Genomic DNA, 21,063 nt, shown 5'->3' with positions numbered 1-21,063 from the left:
CAAAGAGGAAGTGGACTATCAACAAACTAGAGGACTCTGACATGTTGCATTTTCTACGAGATTATCATTTTTGCTAAAATGTTTTATTTTAACTGAAATGTTAATGTAATTATAAAGTGGCATTCTAAAATAAAAATAAAATATTCTATATAAATATATAAATTATCAGTACAGCAATAACAAGAAAAGATATAAATGTATTAAATATTATTATTTCAATATTATTCTAATTTTAATGTTTTATATATATATATATATAAAATTAAATATATATATTTATTTATTTATATATTTATTTGTTTTATATTAATGTTTGTATTCATGTAGAATTATTTATTATTGTTTATGTGGAAGATGCATGTTCAAGTCCAGTCTGCATCATAAACTCAAGCCACCCCTGTATCTATCATTTCATGTTAGCTATGGCCCTCCTCACTCACCCAAAACTGCTGATCAGCCCTTTCACCACAAACACCTCTAATGAAACATTCTTCATGGCGTATATCTCGTGTGTAATCATCTCAGCAGCACACATCGTTCCCATAAGTTCCATATGCCTGATTGGCTCTCTTGTTATTGATTGACAGGTGGAGCTCTCTGACAGCACCTCCCACACCATTACGGACGCATACGCAGGGAAAGAGTATATCATCCAACTGGCGGCCAAGGACATGGAGATCGGCACTTGGAGCGATTGGAGCGTGGCGGTCCATGCCACCCCCTGGATGGAGGAACCCAAGCCCATCACATCCACCACTGAGAGCGACATTATCCCAGGTATGCATGAGCTGCCAACCATACGCACACCTACTCTCCTATTCACTGTAATGGTGATGGTCTACCCCCCGTGATCTCTGTTCTCCCATAAAACAATAATAGTGACTGATAATGAGCAGACAGTGTCTGTAGCCCTGCATCTTAAAGTCACGCTGCCCTCTGCTGTCAGAGAGCTTCAACAACAAATGAATAGTTGATGCACTCTGAGTTAAATGAGCAATTGACATCAGGTTAACTGTTAAGTTAATGAATGAAAATTAAAAAGGAGATGCCATATTTAATCTGACACCAGCAAAAGCCATGTCTAGTCCGTTCAATCAGTATGAACTCAAATCAGCTCTGTTTACCTTCTCAGCACATGTTCCTGGTCAAATTGTGCTCGGTTCTTCAATCCATTTATTCAGCGGAAAACAAAATCAAATAGACTTATATTGTGTTGGTAACTTTTAACCTTCGGCTTCCAGTCACAAAGCCTTCTGAGAACTGAGAGTTGTCCTTTACAATCCATTATACATCCACTTTCACCATCCAATCAGTTCCTGGAATAAAATTATGCAATTTTTCTACCATTTTTTTTCTCCCTGACCATTCTGTTTTCCTGAAATACATCATATTATAGAAGTAAATGGCTTTCAGATGTCACTTAATCTTAAAGACCATGTTTTAATTTATTTATTCATCTCCTTAATCACAGAAGCCTCAAAATCACGTCTCCTCAGTTTATCGATCAATGTGCAGTTCTCAACTGTACAACATATTTTATGGACTGTACTGCTACCCCATCATTCACATTAGGGGTGTTTGCAAGAGTTCTGCAAATGCTTTAATCATAAACAATAAAGTGCAGATACAATGTAAAATATATATTTATTTTGCAGTGAAGAACACAACAGTGATTAGAATGGGAGTTTTTAAATTATTATTTATTTATTTTATTTTATTTTATTTTATTTTATTTGTTTATTTTTATTTTTTATTTTTTTTGCGGGAGTGCATAACTTGCTCTAGACTGAAGTCATGGACCACTTCAGTGATGGGAAAAACAATGAATAAATAAACAATTAATTAGAAAAAAAAAAAAAAAAAAAAACATTTTGTTTTTTTATCCTGCTAAGGTAACCAATGTGAAATCTTTCTCTAATTAAAATAAATAAATAAATGATTCTTAGCTTTTTTTTATTTATTTATTTATTTATTATTATTCTATTAATCAACATTAAAACTAATTAGTATATTATTGAGGGGAATAATCTTTTTTTTTTTTAACATGATTTTTAACAAATACCATGTCACATGCAATTTTTGTTCCACCTTTGAAGATGATTTTTGTTGTTACAATTTTATTGGTAACAGGCGATGGAATTCTAATTGAATTAATTGATTAATAAATGTAAGTATTTGTCACAACTCAGATACATATAATAAGGTAATTGTTAAACATTTTACCTACAAAGGTAAAACATGCTCCTGGAAATCAATTTCAGGTGAGCAAATATGGGCCCTTGATGGAAAAAGGAAGAAGATGATGCAGTGTGTAGCTACTACTGCTACACAAAATCATGTCGTCAGGGATGACAGATGAAAGCAAAACACTCTTTAAAAAAATAAAATCAATAAATAAATAAATGAAGTCCATTTTTTGGGATTCCATAGTGTAAGTCAACCCAGTCTGCAGAAAGTGCAGATCAACAGTAATTAATTTTAGTATGCTTTTGCACATTTATGGTTACAAACTCCTTTATGTTTGTATTTTCAGTGATTCATTGGCAGAAAAAGATACAACAATATTTAAAGTTAAAGTTCTGATGGTCTATAGGCAATATTAGTTTCACTGCATCCCATTTGGGATTTAAGAGTACTGATACTGTGCTCCTTTTGGGGCGGATAAAGAGAATCTTGACTTGAAAACCCTATTATAGCCTATCTACATGTTGTATTATAAATAGCACTGACAACCTGATGACTGCTTTTAGAAGTAATATCTAGTGACGGCTGCCCTGCTCTGTTTGATCCAGCAGACGGTATTGAGTTTCTATCCCTCCATGCACTCAGCGTATTTAATCCACACTATACTTGGAACGGAGGAAAGAATCAAAAAGTCAGCAGAATTGCATGCTAGTTTTGTGAGCCGTGTGTCAAAACACTCTCTCTGAAAGCTTTTCTTTCTTTTCTCCTGGGCAAAACAGCAGACGTCCTTGTAATATTTCCTCCTTGGCTTGTTAAATCAGCAACTTATTTGCTTAATTTGAGATTGAGATTGTGCGAGATAGCTCTTATCTACTTTATGGGCGATGTTTTTTAGGGAGTCATTTCACACCTCGTCACACACTGCACAAAAAATACAATAAACAAGCGATATTAAAACAATAACCAATATCTGCTTACAGTTGTGAAGTTCAATCGCATTTACTTACATTTACATGTTCAGGTAGTGGTGGAGCAGGTGTTTAGTTAACTCAAAATATTGTTCTAATGCGAGTTACAGATATAAAGTTTATTTTATTGCTATTTATTTCTCATGTAACCAGACTTTAGACTCTTGGTTTAAAATCTGGTCCAATAGTTGGGCAAAGGCCAGCCCACTTAGACAGGAAGAGACTGCCTAACTGATATGTAAAGTGTCCAATCACAGTTATTATTATTATTTTATTATTATTATTATTATTATTATTATTATTATTATTATTATTATTATTTTATGTATTTTGTGTGTGTGTGTGTATACTGTTAGGGGTGAGTAAATATTAAATACATTTTGTTAATGTTTTCCAACATCTATCCATTTCATTTTTAAAAATTTTTTTTTTAATTTTTTTTTTTTACCATTTAATGTCTATACACCATCAAGCAAAATTGGAATAATCAAAGTAAAAAGTAATACAATACTTTTCTTACACTATGAAAATATATTAATGTATATACAGTACTGTATCTTAATTATTATTAAGAATCCTAAAGGTTTAGAATTATTAGTGGATAAATGTTATTTTTTGTGGATGCATTGCCATGGTTGCACCACATGACATTTATTAACCTGAAATGACCCTGCCTAGTAATAAAAGAAATGTCAAACTATTCAATATTATGAAAGACTTACTGACCTTGATGCACAGTCATGAGGATATGTAGGGTGGTGTTGTTGTTGGTCGCAGCACTTGACTTTTTTTTTTTTTTTTTTTTTTTTTTTTTTTTTACTTTATAGCCATAAGTAAGAAAGAAACCAAAAAGAAAGAAAAGGACAATACATTTAAAAGCATGCTTATTTTATTCAAGTCATTGAATGTATGAATAGCATTTTAATATGTTGAAGAAATTCATAGATAATAAAATTAAATTCCATGTCATTCATCAATATTTAGTACCTGAACTATGGCTGTACAAACCTATTCCTGTTAAAATACTTAGAAATAATGACCATTTTCTTCTACCCTGGCAGAAACCACCCCTGGACCGCCTTCAGCCGCACCACGAGTGGGTGAACCCACAGCAGCCTGCTCCACCCTTCTCTGGTCAACCCACCTCCTCCTGGCCTGCGTCCTGCTGTCCATCATGTGGTGCGTGACCTCATTGCAATGCTATTTCCATGCAAATCATTCACTGTTCTTATGTGTGAAAAGATCATGAGCTTTCAGTGAAACAATGTGAACAATGCATGAGGTATGAACAGTGAGCAATGTATGAGCATAATCTCTGAAATAGCATTTATAAATCATAAGAGGCTTACCACATTATTCATGCAGCTACACTTTTCCTAATTTTGTACAATACAAGCTCACAATACGCTTGAGATAACAATACCTAACTAATAGTCATTATGCACATAGTTTATTGAAGAGATATTGTAACTCGGTGAGTAACCAAAGTTGTGTCATGTCCATTCGCCTTATTGTCAGAGTTGGAGTATTGATTTTGAGGTTTTGGTCTTCAGACCTTTATAGACCACATAAAAATAATCCTTGGTCTGGGTCTCATTACTCAGTGTCTTGATTTGGGTCTTAAAACTCAAAGCCAAAAACCCAAAGTTCACCAAAACATATAAATGTTCAGTTAGTCTTGAATTGTGGTCACATTAGCAAATCTTTGGCAAAGGTTTGCAGACAAAAAGGTTCATTGTCAATAATGTAGTAAGGCATTAAGCACAACAACTCTTTCACCCTCATGCGAAATTCCCAATCGTTTCCTACTGAAATGACTGCATTTTTATAAAAGTAAATGTGACCTCATCTCTAGTCTGAATCTGGGTCTCAGACAAGACACAACTGTCTAAGTTTCTTTCCAAGGTACTAATAGTGGTTATTAACTCAACCACTACTTGGCACTGTATCGTCGAACCCAAGAATTCAGAAAAATGGCTACTCAGCCCATTTACAAAAAAAGAAAAAACTTGCAATAAATGTACCAGTCTCTCGACTTAGTTCATTGAAATAGACAAACTTTTTTCTCAGGTCTTAATGTACATTTACACAACAACAAAGTACAAAAAATGTGCCTTTTTTAAGCCCCCTAATTGGTGTCATGTAAAAGAATGGACTTGTTTTTTTTTTGTTTTTGTTTTTTGTGGAAAACCGTGTTGTAGTAAATGCACCCTTAGTCTAGATGCAGGCCTTAAGAGGTCTAGTCTTAGTGTAGATCTGGATCTTAGTGGTTCTGCTATTGATCTGGATCTTAGTGAGTTTGGTATTTGTCTAGGTTTGGATCTTAGGGTTGTGGTATTTGTCTGGATCACAGTGGGCTGGTATTGGTTTAGGGGCTCTGGTCTGGTCTTAAAGCTCCATCTTGTTGACCGTTCTTTTCAAGGGCTCAAATCACTCCCACATGCGCCGCTGTCTGTGCACAAGAGCACGTGGACATAAAAACTAGGACAGTGTGCACAGATATAATCAGACAAAACTGAAGACAAAAATTGAATCATGCAAACAGTCCGTGAGCCCGAGCAGAACGCCCACAAGGGAAGTATATTTTGGGCTTTAGTGGTTCTGGTATTGATCTGGATCTTATGAGGTCTGGTCTGGGTAAATGGAGGTGTGGTGGTGATGTAGGTATTAAAGTGGTCTGGTATTGTTCTAGGTCTTAAGGAGTCTGGTATTGATCGTAGTCTCACGGGTCTGGTATTGATCTTGGTCTTAGGAGGTCTGGTTTTGATTTAGGTCTTAGTGGATCTGGTATTGGTCTGGGTTTGAGTCTTGGAGGCGGTGGTCTTAACTCCGCTCAGACTTATGCATCTTCCAAGTGCTCACAGTATTTCCAGAATGGGATTTTGTATCGCTCTTGACAGTCAGAAGTACTTCACCTAATGGACTAGATATTGGCAGACTACTGGAAGAGTTTCACTCTCAAAACTATTGGGTTTTCGGGTAATTATGTGAAATGGACACTCTTAGATCCTGAAAAGCTGTAGAGATTGTTGACACTGGGTTACAACACAGGACACCCAACTAGAGACCATCGGCTCATTAGACAAAATCCACCCAGAATCCCTGAGAAACTGAGGGACGGACCCGGTTACTGGTGCTTACAGCCACATAAACCTCATCGATCCCCTGCACGAGGCAGAAAGCAGGAGAAGAACAAGCCTGAGATTCATTAGCGCTCGGGCCATATGTTTACAGCAATCCTGTTATCTCCAACTCAGCAACACGGCATAACGAGCCTATCTCTAATTAAAGCAAGCTCATGCATGGAACTGGAAGGCAGGAGGAAGTGTATGATAGTGCCTCAGGGGTAGGATGTGTTCGTCCTCCCGAGACGGCCACGTACACGCTGAAATACCTTCGCCTCATTCCTCCACACTGAGCGAGATTTAATTGGTCAGTCTGTAACAGGCCAAGACAAAATTAAAGGCAACATCACGGGTGGCTGCTTGCCAATTACATCTTCCCACTGGCATGAAGTGGGAGCCATTTGGATATTGTTCTCATTGGCCCCTGTTTGTTCTCATTTGTAATACTGTGGTGGTAATTTATGCTATAGTAGGCTGACCGCTGTATAAAAGTGCTCAGTTGGGGAATGTTTTTAGATTGGTTTAAGGAGTTGACTGTGTCATTTATTTGAAGTTACACTATCATGGTGAATAAATCTGGCAGCCGTTTCAGGATTCAGAAGGTATATATGGTTGATTTGCATAGAACCTGTCAAATGTATGTCCAGGTGCTATTTCACCCTAAAATCATAAAGAAATATTAAACTATTTTGTGGAAATAAAATAAAGCCTACTTTAGGGCCATTCTGATTTTGTACTATTATAGCAAATAAATAAATAAATAAATAAATAAATAAATGTTATATACAATTACTTTGATAATGAAAATATAAAGAGAATCACTACTGGGATTAATAGAAATTAATATAAATAAAGGAAAAAGAAAAGGTCTGTGTGCAATATAGTTGAGTACAATGCGTTTTGGGTGAAATGTGCTTAATTGTCATGCAAAGGTGTCAGAAGGCAAACAATCAGTGGTGCTAAAATTAAACTTTCTTCACTCACATATTTATTATTTAGCAGAGTAGAGAGTACAGATTAATTTGTCAAAACATCATAATTTACATGTTTTGATTGCATTTGAAAAGCATTCAGCTTTTCAGTAAGTTATTTTTTTTCTAATAGAAACTTTCTACAAAATTATTTAGATGATGCTTACAACTAATCTTAATTTTACTGTAGTAGTAATAATAATAATAATAATAATAAAATAATAATAATAATATATATATATATATATAGATTATATATATATATATTATATATATATATATAATAATAATAATAAGCTAAGTAAATACCAAAAATAATAACTAACTAACATTTTTTTTTAATAATAATATAAAAATAATTAATAATAATAATAATAACAAAATATTTTTTGGGGTATTATGTTTTTATTTTTAAATATTTTTGAGATATATTTTTTTGCTTTTGGTAGTGATGTTATTGATGGTAGCATAAATAACATGTATTTCCTTTTTCTCCTTTTTTTTTTTTTTTTTTTTTTTAGATGTGTAAGCTTCATTCCTGTGGAAAAAAAGAGGAGTCTTCTATTTCTATTTTGCACATTTTAATAGATATCGTGCATTGATAATTTAATTCAAGTTCTTTTTCTCACGAAAGAAAAAAGACCTAGAGAGATTAATAAACGCTGATATTTACAAAAGGAAGACAAAAGAACAATAAAACATTTCGACATCTCTGACGATGACAGCTGATGGAAGACCAGACACAGACGCAGACACAGGAACCGAACCCCAGGGGAGCAAAAGATTTGGGGACATGAGACTCACCTGCAAGGCAGCACAAGAAGAAGACAAACAAAACAAAATGCATCCACCTCATTTTTGTTTGTCAAAAGATTTTTCACCCTGTTTCGATCATTCAAACTGTTCCAAGGGCAGAAAAGGCTCATTGTGTGTAACATCGATTTCCACGACATACAGCTAACTCATCATGCCAAAGACTTGGACTGGTTTTTCTTCTTTCCCATGATCCCTAGCTTCCCCAAGCCTGTGTCTGTAAGGGATTGAAACTGGCAGTACAAAACTTCACAAGCTTCAAAGACTGAGGAGCAACACATTTATTTTGAAGGCCATGGTTTGATATCTGTTGTATTCTTTTTATTTACCTCCTTTATCTTTTTTTTTTTTTTTGGCCCCTGAACACAGAGAAGTTGAAACTGTAAATAACAAATTGGTTTGGACTGTTCTGGACCGGCTTTTGTAACAGAAAGAACAGTATGTCGCTTCAGACCATCTGAAGATTAAGCACCGTTCAGAAACATCTTTTCATTCTTTGCCTTTTTGCCTTTCACCATCTGTTTCTGCAGACTTTTCTAGTCAATATCACAGTTTAATACTACCTTCTTCAAGAAATATTGTTTTGCTCTGTTTTGGTTTTCATTGAATAAAATATAATTTTAGAACTGTAGATTTTTTTTCTATTGTTATTTTTTTTCTTCAAACCTTCATAATTGCTTAATTTGCCTTGATCATATTTTGTAAACTATGATATGTATCTTTAACATGAGAAAAGTTTATTATTTAATAATGTATGTATTAGCTTTAGATTCTTGTAACCTGTATCTGGGTTCTTTTTATAGATGTATATAAAATGAGAAGTTGTTCATTAAATGTGACCATTTCACAATGAGTAGAAGTTGTCAGTCTTTTTGTTCATGTTCATGCTGTACATTTCTGCTTTTATATTGAACATCAACTGGTGATCCAATACAATACCAAAATCTTTACAAAATAATCCTTAAACCTGTTTTTAACAAAGTCTGGGCTGCATCTAAGTTACTTTGCAAAGTTTTGTTCTTGATTTTTGAGGATGTTGACCATCTAACTTTTATCAAGTGACAAATGAATTCAGCATTTCTTTCACCAGCCGAGAGCGGCGATATTATTACAAACTAATTAGTAGAAGAAGAAAACTATTTTTTTAGGAGGTATGGATTCAGTTTTTTTGAATGGCAGTAAGAATGAAGGTCTACTAAGGTCTAAACCCAACCATCAGTGGATGCAAGCAAAACATACAGAATTGTGTGAGTGAGGTCATATGAATTTGCAACCAATTTGCCAACATTAACAAACTGTCATGAGTGTTTTCAATTTTGGGTCACGATCCGCCAGTTGAGAACCACTGATCTAATATAAGCCACCCTTCTTATTATTACAGACTGTGTATTCATGACTATCACCTGTATGTATAGTTAGTGAAAGAAGGATGTTATGATGATGCTGTATTATCATAATTTTTTAAACAAGAGTAGTGTAGTGGGGTTGTTAGTTCACTGGTCAAAACATAACTAAAAGCAGCTTTTATATAAGAAAAAAATAAAAATAAAAATAATAAGTAAAAAATTAAATATAACTAAAAAATAACTGAGAAGTCTGAATTTCTAGATTACTTGTAATTTTGAGTAAACAATTATACTTTTTTTTATTAGTATTGCTCACAGTTCTGTCTTTTTTCTTAGAATTGCAAGTTTATAGCTCGCAAATTCTTTCTTTTTCTTTTGTTATAGCGTATATTTTACGTATAGATTATAACATAGTTCCGCCTTTCTCGCAATCACAAATTTATATCTCACAATTTTGAGTTAATTTTGTGCTGTCTTGCAATTAAATCTTTTTCTTCTTAAAATTATAAATCTTACTTTTTTTTCTTTTTTTTTTATATCTCACAATGCATACATTTTCAAGTCAAGTCAAGTCTGCTTTATTGTCAATTCTTCCACATGTACAGCACATACATACAGAGAATTGAAATTGCGTCACTCTCAGACCCCCGGTGCATACAGATAACACTAACAGTAGAGCTTATAAATACAGATAGATACAGATTAAATATAAAATATCAAATACAACTATACAAATAAGGGCATGAAAAAAATTATAAAAATAAAAATAAGGTTAAATAAAGCAGCGCAAGGCACAATGAAGATAGAGTACAAACCAGTGAGGTGAACAAACAGTGCAGATAAAAAGATTGTAGTGCAAAAAAAAGTTTATTCAGTCTGATTAAAGTGACAAAGGGTTCAGAGAGCAGTTCTCTTATTTAAACTGACTGAAGAGGTAGTAGAATGACGTTCTATGTTGAAAGAGGTAGTGAGCAGACCAATTCTAAGAAATTGCGAGTTTATAATAGTTCTGACTTTTTTTTTTTTTCAGAATTGCCAGACAACAAAGTTGTGACTGTCTCACAATGTAGAGTTTATATCTCACAGTTCTGCCTATTTTCCCAAAATTGTTTTATTAAAAAAAAAAAAAAAAAAAGTTTTAATCTTACACTACCGACTTTTTTTTTTTCAAGTTTATTTCTCGCAATTTGTTTATATCTCATAAATCAAACTTTTCTTAGATTTGCAATGTAGCAATTTCTTGCAGCTCTTTTATATCTTGTGATTATGAGTTCATTGTTGCGCAATTCAACATTTTTTGGACATTTAAATCTCACATTTTTTTTTTTTTTTCTTAGAAATCAGTTTCATCACACAGCATCACACAGTTTTGACTTTTTTTCCTCAGAATTGCGAGTTTATATCTCACAATTTGGATTTGAGCAGAATCTCCTGCACTGTACAACATAACAGAAAGACTGAATGACTGAGATGAGAGTTACTACAGTATGTCTGGGAGAACCTTAACTCTCCTTCAAGCATCAATCACTCTGACTGTACACCCAGAGGCACACTGTTGACTTACCCTTTGCTTAAAGTCTTCTAAAATCAAAACTCAAGAACCCTTATTAGCTGGTGAGGGAGAGGAGAAACTTACAGGAAAATCAATGGCTCGCAGGCTTGCGGTCTCCAACGGCCGTCTAGCCAGACATTATGATGACTGATTGGTTGTGCAAGGCCTGCAGCGTTCAGGGGAAGCCGGAGAAGCTTGGATAGTTATGGGGGCTAGATCTGAGTTCTCTGATGAACAGCTGCCAGCCTGGGATATTAGGGAGCTTTTTTGGCTTTTTTAAGCGCAATGCTCGGTTCGCACAGAAGCACGTCTTTGACACAGCTAGTGCCCGTGGGGCTCGCTGTTGACATCTTGAATGGCAGATGAAATAGCACTGATTTGTTGTAAATGAGCTGAATCAAAATGTCTGTGAAGTGAATAGAAATTATTTATATTTTTTTAAGAAAGAGGTTACACAGAGGCTGTGCTCAAAACTTTGAAATTTTAACAACGTTTTCGTTCTCCACAAAGACGCATTTTTTATCATCACAGACCTGCCTGTTTAAATTTTAATGCAAAATCCGAGTCAGTTTGCAGGTTTTCATACATTTTGCAACTACTGAAGCAAATGAATTCCAATGAGGCATGTATTTACAAGGAGTAGCACATATTGTAATCCTTTTAATTATTATCTATTCAACGGATGTTATATAGTACATGCATTATACTTTGTTAACATGAAACTGAATTCTTAACTGGTTAGTGATTCTGGAAATCTAATGGTGAGAAAGAATAGTGTGGGGCTTTTTATTTTATTTATCTGGAATTGACTGGATTGTGAAAAATGGATGCTGGAAGCTGAAGGCCAAGATCACGCTTGAGAACAAGTAAACATCTTTGAGAAACCAAGAAATCAATAGCAAAGAAGTGTGATCAAACTACATTTTTGATGAAAGGTATTAAAAAACAAACATCTTTTTTATTATTATTTAATGATTGTGCAACATTTAAGTGAGATATAACATTGAGACAGTAGCAATTACCAATGTGTCTCGTTTATTAGTGAATGCAGTAAGAATAGTTTACAAACAATATAAATGTGACCCTGGAGCACAAAAGCAGTCTTAAGTCTCTGGGGTATATTTGTAGCAATAGCCAAAAAATACATTGTATGGGTCAAAACTGTTGATCTTTATTTTATGCCAAAAATCATTAGGATATTAAGTAAAGATCATGTTCCATGAAGATATTTAGTAAATTTCCTACCATAAATATGTCAAAACTTAATTTTTGATTAGTAATATGCATTGCTAAGAACTTCATTTGGACAACTTTAAAGGCGATTTTCTCAATATTTGGATTTTTTTTGCTCCTTCAGATTCCAGATTTTCAAATAGTTGTATCTCGACCAAGTATTGTCCTTACAAACCATACATCAATGGAAAGCTTATTTATTCAGCCTTCAGATTATATATAAATCTACATTTTGAAAAATTGACACTTATGACTGGTTTTGTGGTCCAGGGTTACAAATATAAGAAGCAACAGAAACACAGTGGAAAAAAAACAAAACAAGTGTTGCCAAATCAAAGAATTATTCAAAACCAAACAATCATTATTGTTTGTATTACAGTTGACCTAGATCAACAATCAGCACAACTGTACAACATACAGGGAATCAAAACAGCAAACAAAGAAGTGTACTCTCAGTAAACAGTTTTAACTGTGTATTTGTAAGTTGAAATTATTTCAAAATCTAAAATTTATAATTTAATACAAGGAAAATGAAACAAAGAACAAAAAGACTGGAACTAGAATTTTAAGATACAACAACAACATAACAACAAACAAACAAACAAACAAACAAATAAATAATGTTAAATAAAATTCTGTTGTAACTTTGCAAGTACTGTACGTGTTAAATTATTCTACTAACCCTAACTTAACACTTTACTAATACTCTAATGAGAGTTAGTTGACGTGTAGTTGCAAAGTTACTTATAGAGACAATCGAATTTCAAAGGGGGGCCATCAAAAAAAAAGTGTAGTGATCTACAGCATTATATTAATGTACAGAAAACATATCATGATCGCAATGCTGAATCTTCTCTTAAATTTAGCACATTTTCAATCTGTTCTTCCTGTGTCAAATGCTGAAAGTACTTAGGCTACACCAGTCTGCTATTTTGACATCCTCTGTCAGACCTAAAGTTTAAGCCTCCGACAGCGCATTTGAGAAAATCAATAGACTATTGCATGCCTGTCTGCACCCCGGCCCGTCTAATGACAGCCTCGACCTTTCAGAGGCACTAACTATATGAATGGCACCTAATAACTGCAGGGCAAATTCAGTTTTGCCCCTCCCTCTGTTTCCAGTAGGTTTGGGAATCATGACGCAGATACAATCTCAATATCCAGGTATAATCTTCCGGCTGATCTTTAATATTTCCTGCTCAGCACTGCGTGGCCTATCTACTCGTGGAATAGATATGATATTTACTTAGAATAAATGTTAAATAAATCTCCATTTTAATATGGTTTGGATGAGTTTAGTAAGTTTGTGGGCAGCAAAAGTTGACATTTAGACTTACAAATTAGGAATAGAAGTCTGAAGCCACTAAAACTGAAAACTTCAGTTTCTGCCTTTTAATCAAAGTTTAATCACTTCGAATGTAATCTCTCTCTCTCTCTCTCTCTCTCTCTCTCTCTCTCTCTCTCTCTCTCTCTCTCTCTCTCTCTCTCTCTCTCTCTCTCTGTAAATGTGGATGTTAAATTCTTTGGCTCTTTTCTTACAACCACTTTCTATTTTGTGAAGCTCAACAATCTTGATTAAGGGAATTTGGCCATAGTTTTCTCTCATATTTATGATCCTGTGGCACAGGAAGGCATGACTGGAGAATTTCATGCTCCTAGTCACCCTGGTGTCCTAAACAAAATGTGAAAAAAATTTCTAAGGGGGCCAATAATTGTGGCCAACATGCATTGGAGAAAACATTTATTTCATAGTGTGAGTCTCCCCACAATGTAAATTGTTTACTTCAGTGAAAGGTTAGAATTTTGTGAATATTTTGAATGAAAGATCAAAAAGATAAATGATGTAACAGTGTCAATATCAGTGGAGGGCACTGTGTGTGTGTGTGTGTGTGTGTGTGTGTGTGTGTGTGTGTGTGTGTATGTATGTGTGTGTGTGTGTGTGTATATATAGATAGATAGATAGATAGATAGATAGATAGATAGATAGATAGATAGATAGATAGATAGATATAGCTATGAAGATTTCAGATGCAAAAGTCTCTAAATGCTTAATAAATTGAATGTTTTTTTTTTTTTTTTTCTTTTACTAATTTAGCAGATTTTTAAAATAACCTTGAAATAACAAGAATTTGTGCAGCAAAACCACAAACTTATTTATTTATTTATTTTTATCTGAATAAGCAGTAAAAGCAATAACACTTGCAGTTATGGACTGCATACAATTCTGTATATTTAAAAGCTAAATGTTAAATTTATTAGCATAGAAATATCAAAATAAGATTTGATGTAGGCCTACTGTCTGTCTGAAACTGGAAATGTTGCCCACATTTTAAAACGCGACAGGCTTGTTCCAAATATTGTGGATTTTGCATAAATTATTGCCTGCAGTGGGACACAAACAAACTCTAATGAAGAACCTTCTGTGATTTTGTCATTGTTGCAAAGTAAGTGGATTCTTGAATGCTTGGATCTGGCAGATGACGGAGCAGCAGGTAAACCTCATAAACGCTGTGTCCATCTGAAACCTCTTCTTCATGCAGAGCCAACTGTTGGATATTTCTCGTCCTGTGCTGGGCGTTTAGTGGGGGTGTTATTCTTCTAATTGTAGGTCTTCATTTGACTGTTTTTGTAGCATATTTTGTGCATGTTTTAAACCTTTTGAAAACTGGTACTGTGTGCAGTATGCCTCTGTCATAACCCAGAAGGCATTAAGTGGCTCGCAGGAACTTTAATAAGATTGCTCATACTGTACTTTATGTGCTGCCTTAAAAGATGATCACAAAACACTTAAAAATCCCTGTGGCATTACATAATGAAATATCAAACACAGTGTTATCTTCAACAAATGATTATAGATATTTCTCAGAACTAACTGTACTTTTTTGAACTATTATTGCAATGACTATTTTTTTATTTATTTATTTTTGTTATGGCAATTTAATTTTTTCAGGCTATTCTTCATCTGTCCCAACCAAGATTATTTGATTGACGTTCCTTAAATTCTGAAATCAAGAAAATCCATAGTTGTAGTAATTGTAAATATGTCATGTTCGTGTGTGCTTATCTTCTAAACACGCTCACTTGGACATGAGGTCAAGCCTTCTCGAGCATCCATTTAGAGCACATCTGATGCACATCAAGTCTGAATCTCACTGTGTAATCAGCAGCAGAGAGAGGAGAACCCCACGACCGCCCTGAAAAATGATCCTGGCCCCACAGACGTCCCGGGACAGCTGAGAAGGGCCCTGTTCATCTTCTTCTGACTCTCGCACCTCCCAACAGCAGAAGCAGAGCTTGATTAATTGGTTCGTTCCCAATGCGGATGAAGGCAGCCCCTCTTTTATGGCCGGAGTTGAGTGCCAAGTCTGGGCTGAGGAAGGAGGGGGCCCGGGTTAAGGTGGGAAGGCGCAAATTAATTTCAATCTTGGCCAGGTGACCGGCTGGATTCCAGCTCGGCCAGCCAGAGGCAGACGTGAACGGTGGCAAAGCATGAGGTTAGCAGGGGCAAACGGGCCAGAAGACCAGCACGAAAAGGCCAGTTTCCTCGCTTTCCTCGCTGATTTACTGTCCACTCCATCAGCATGAAGCGCGTTTGGCATTCCCAGTCCTGCCAGAATGTCCCGGCTCATGGCTGTGATGTCTGTATCTGGTACAAGAGCGGAGACGGCGCTCAAGGGGCCGCGGTGAAGCCCGACACCTCGCCGGCGGGGAGGGCCGCAGGGTGTCCCGTGACAGTCTTCAAAGACTCTCCCCAGCCAGGCGCGCCACGACTGCCACTTTTATGACTTGGCATAAAAAGAGCCGCTGTCAGGGGAGGATCTAGCACTCTTCTGTAAAGTTTAAGGTGTGCCTGATTCACAGTCACTGTCAGGGCCAAGACACAAATAGCCACACGCAAACCCCAAACCACACGTACTGGCATATACAAGCCAGTCTAACAGAAAACACACCCTGACCGTGTTCAGATTCCCACTGAAGTGACAGGTGTACATCTACTACTCTGTTCTACGGAAGTACATGGACCTCATAATCTCAAATCTGAATGAAGTGTCTGGGATTTTAAAGGAACAGATAATCCGACACTCCAAATTATGTTAGTATTTATTCACCCTCATCATTTTCCCAAACTCATGCTGCTTGGGACAGAAAGTAAGATGTTTTGAAGCAGTTACAGGTGATTTTATATTCCAGGGAAGGCTGATAACACACACACACACTGTATATATATGCATCTGTCAAGTGCCAACGATGCATGCAGAAAGTATGATGAAAACACTGCATGTCAAAACCAAATGTGATGTGCACCAGGATGGAAAATAAAATTAGCATATGGGTTTGACATCACATGGAGGTGAGTAAATAATGTCAGAATTTAATTTTTATGACTGCAGAGGGAGTGAACTTTTCATCGTGTGCATCAGCAATATCAGACGATGCCTTAAAATGGATAATATGCTGTGTAATTATATGACAGACGAGGCAGCGTGCTTGATCAACTTTGATTGCTGGCACATTATCCAGCAAATAACAGCTGATGTGGCCATTAGAGAGGTTAGTGAGACACAGCTTTTCACCTTTTCATTTTAGACATTTAAAAAAAAGTGAAAGTGACGTGACATACAGCCAAATATTTATGTAATTCTCAAGAATTTTTGCTCTGCATTTAACTCATCCAAAGTGCACACACACAGCAGTGAACACACACACACACACCGTGAACACACACCCGGAAATCTCCTAGAGACCCCATAATCATGGCTCAAAACATCAGAACTTAAAATGAACAGGCTCATCTGTGACTCATCTGTGTATGTATTTATTTACTTGCTTACATGTGGTTACATTGTTGTCCAAAGATGTGATGCTTCCCTTTTGCATTATGGTAAAATAATAGTTACATGTAAAAACTAAATAAGCAAATGCAAAAATGCAATAAATGAATGAATAAATAAGTCAAAGTTGAAATATTCAAACAGAACTTCTTAATATTTGATATACCCTCCTTTGCTTTAATGGCATCAGCACTTGAGTAAGCATGGAAATCATGTGGTGATCAATATTATCCAGCATTATCTGAGAATGTTTTAAAAAGCTCCAGTGTCATTTCACAGTTGGTCTAATTTAGCGAAATAAATCTCTAATAAATTACTGCATTGTAAGAATGTTTTCAGGCATGGCTTATTACTCTTTATTAGTTGTGTTTTACTCTCCTTGTCTGTGCCCATATAATTGCGTGCCACTCACTTGAAGCAGCCACCATTAAATGTTACTGCTACAGTAACACTGTCTCCTATATCCAAACATGTCTAAGTTAGTACCTAATAAAATCCGCTTCATCACTTTCTCTAGGCAGAGACTGACACCTGCTGGACGCACACTGAAAATGCCTTATCACGAAATTCCACTGAAATATATTACATATAAAATTAAATAAAAAAAAATAGAATAAAATAAAATGCAGTAAAATACATAAATAAATAAATAGTCAAATAAAACATAGTAAAATAATACATAGTAAAATAAAATAAAGTCAAATAAAATATAATATAAAATAAAATAATACAATTTTATTAAATCTGCAATCCTGTTACCATTTTAAACATATTTTACATTGACTTTTTCATCTGATTTTTATGTAATTTGTTGTACAGAATTTACTGCTTCTCCCTAATTTCTCTTCTTCTTCTTCTTTTCTGTTTTACATTTTCCTCTCCTAAAATCCTGCTGTTATAATGTTTTATAAAATATGTCCAGAAGATGTCGCCAAATAGCTGTTTAGACCTTTCACTTCAAGCACTGCCAAAGAAAATTCCTCTCAGATTCAGAAAATAGAAACTATTAAACAAACACTACAAGTCTACTATGACTACAAGTCTGAATTTGATTGGAACAATCATAGGAACTTTATCAAATCAATAAAGTTTTTAGATTATGCCAAAATGAAATTAATTAGTCTTGACTGCAGATTCTGATATTATTTAAAAAAAAAAAAAAAAACCTAACTGCTGTATGTTGTGTTATTCCGTGCTATGAAAATGAGACTGAAATGTTCATTTGTATGATTAGCCCACAGCTTTTGGGATGTCTGAGTTCTCAGTTAAAGACCACATCATCGTTGAAGATTAATTTATACTGGGTAACATATTTGTGGGGATGTTGATGTGGTGAGACATCTGCTGCATCTGGTTCTCTTGCTCAGATTACAGACTGCAAATGTAACTTCTGAAATGCAGTACAGGACAAGCTTAAGACAAAATAGCATCATCTAAATTTTGAAGTATCCTCCCCATATCTATCTCTTAAGAAATCACCTGTGCGGCTGTTTCGAATGTCAAGATGAAACATGTTCCAGAGTGTTTAAAACTCCTTTACTCTGAGGCTTCACAGATTAAAGGTTTTAGATGATTATTATCCACCAGCGGTTTCTGCTACCATAACTTTTGAAACGGGAAAACAAAAATATTTGCTTGAGGAGGAGGGACCTTCTTGGAATAAATTGAGACGTGAACCCTTTTAATAATAAGTGATGTAACACGAGTTTATTTAGAAGAATGACACACTGTGGGCTACTCGTATAATTTAGGTAATTCTTCTTATCGACTATACTTTTGAAAATAATAAGGACATGCCCTAGTATTTTTTAACAATCAGTGTTTTGTGTGTTCATCGTGATTAAAGCTGTTCACTGATCTTTCTTTTTCATTTTTTTTCTAAAGCTGATTAAAGGATAGCCATTAGATTGTATAATGCAGCCAGCTAACAAACAAGAGACCTAGATATCTTGTTCCACAAAAATATTAACAGATTTGTATCCATCCAGTATTTTTATATGTACACTATAGATAAAGAAAAAAAAAGTAGAAGTAGAAGTAAGAAAACTAAGATACAAGTCAAGTTTCTTGGTTATATTATTGTAGGGATTCTCATTAGATTTTTTTAAGATTTTGTCATTAATCACTTACCCCCATGTCGTTCCAAACCCGTAAAAGCTCCGTTCATCTTCGGAACACAATTTAAGATATTTTGGATGAAAACCGGGACGCCTGTGACTGTCCCATAGACTGCCAAATAAATAGCAGTGTCAAGGTCCATAAAAGGTACTGTATGTCTCTCCATATCACCGTATGCTGTGCATGCTCTTCTGTATCATCCGCGCCACAAGGATGCACCGTTTCTATGTGTATTAAGCTTTGATTTGAAAGAAAACAGTGCATCCTTGTGGTGCGGATGATACAGAAGAACATACGCAGCATACGGTGATATAGAGAGACACAAAGGAAACCATTGACAAAACAAATATTGAATAAAGTCATTCTTTTTGTTTTCTTCGCTTACAAAAAGTGTTCCCGTCGCTTCGTATAACCCAGATTGCACATCTGATGGCAGATGGAGTATTCTGACGACGACTTTCATACCTTTTCTGGACCTTGACACTGTTATTTACTTGGCAGTCTATGGGACAGTCACAGGCCTCCTGTTTTCATCCAAAATATCTTAAATTGTGTTCTGAAGATGAACGAAGCTTTCACGGGTTTGGAACGACATGGGGGTAAGTGATTAATGACAAACTTTTCATTTTGGGGTGGAGTATCCCTTTAAGGATGTCTTAGTACATTTTCAAAGGAATAGTTCACCCCAAAAATTTACATTTTCTGAAAATGTCCTCACCTTTAGGCTTACCCAAGTTATGGATGAGTTTGCTTGTTCATCACATTTGGAGAAATTTAACATTGTATCACTTGCTCACTAATGGATCCTCTGCAGTGAATGGGTGCCGTCAGAATGAGAGTCCAAACAGCTGATAAATACATCACAATAATCCACACCACTCCAGTCCATCAGTTAATGAACTGTGAAGCCAAAAGATGTGTGTTTGTATAAAAAACAAATCCATCGTTAAAATGTTTTTTAATTTAAACTGACGGCACCCATTCACTGCAGAGGATCCACTGAGGGTGAGGACATTCTCAGCAATCATTTTTGGGTGAACTACTCCTTTAATATAAAACTTCATAAAAACCTACAGGCAAATAGCATCCCTGATGCTACAGAGTGTGACAGCATATAAACTCCAAATGCTGATATGATGAAACAGAGCTGCACAGAGAATAAAGCAAATGAGACATAACAGGATGTGACAGCTGTTTAGCACATCTGGGTGTTGCTGGCACAACAACTTGTTAGATTAATTATCTGTGGATTACACTTAAACACCGTCATCAGAACGGCATTATCGTAACTGCAGTGACATCTCTGAGAAGAATACATGTAACGCCTTCATCAAAAGTTGAACATTTTAGAAACCACACCTAAAATTGAAATGCCACTCAAACAAGAGCATAACACTACGGGCATGGGTTTGATTCCCAGGGAAAGCAAGAACTGATAAAAAAAGAAGTGTACCTTGAATGCAGTCAAGATCTCTTTAGATAAAAGCGTCGACCTAATATATATATATATGTCAAATATAATGTTTTGGAAAAGAACATACACAGGACTCTGACAGGAAGCATGTTTTCTGACTCTCTGCAACTTAATAAAGGATATAAAAATACAACAGTAATGGCAAAATAACATTTAATTACTACAATGCTACAACTAAAAAAAAAAAAAAAAAAAAAAAAAAAAAAAAAATCATATAATTAATATAGGATCACAAAATGTGAGTTTTATTTCTGTCATTTGTTTTGATTTGTAATGGTTACACGAAAGTTACAGTTTATGGAGAAGCTAAAAAATTTAAACTTTTTCAGGAATCATCAAATACTGTGCAGAAGAGACACTGCATGCTCCAAAACCAGCGCGTGAAGAATGGTAGAATGCCTTGGAAACGCCGCCCAGGATTGTTCTGTGACAGGAAATGCTGGCGCG

At 35.2% G+C, this 21,063-nt stretch overlaps 1 protein-coding gene across 1 annotated transcript in view; it reads left to right on the top strand.

Annotated features, from left to right (window-relative positions):
• LOC109097263 (ciliary neurotrophic factor receptor subunit alpha-like) overlaps positions 1-8,914 on the top strand; it is a 152,190-nt gene extending 143,276 nt beyond the window's left edge. The window contains exons 7-9 of the mRNA XM_042764679.1: positions 588-777; positions 4,214-4,331; positions 7,770-8,914. Coding sequence (XP_042620613.1) covers positions 588-777; positions 4,214-4,331; position 7,770 — 309 coding nt within the window. The 3' untranslated portion in view covers positions 7,771-8,914. The remainder of the gene's footprint in view (positions 1-587; positions 778-4,213; positions 4,332-7,769) is intronic.
• The last annotated feature ends 12,149 nt before the right edge of the window (positions 8,915-21,063 follow it).

Source organism: Cyprinus carpio, chromosome A10 (assembly GCF_018340385.1).
Source record: "Cyprinus carpio isolate SPL01 chromosome A10, ASM1834038v1, whole genome shotgun sequence".
Taxonomy (NCBI): Eukaryota; Metazoa; Chordata; class Actinopteri; order Cypriniformes; family Cyprinidae; genus Cyprinus; species Cyprinus carpio.
Note: the sequence above shows the minus strand (reverse complement) of the source record. Positions and strands in the feature narration are given on the sequence as shown.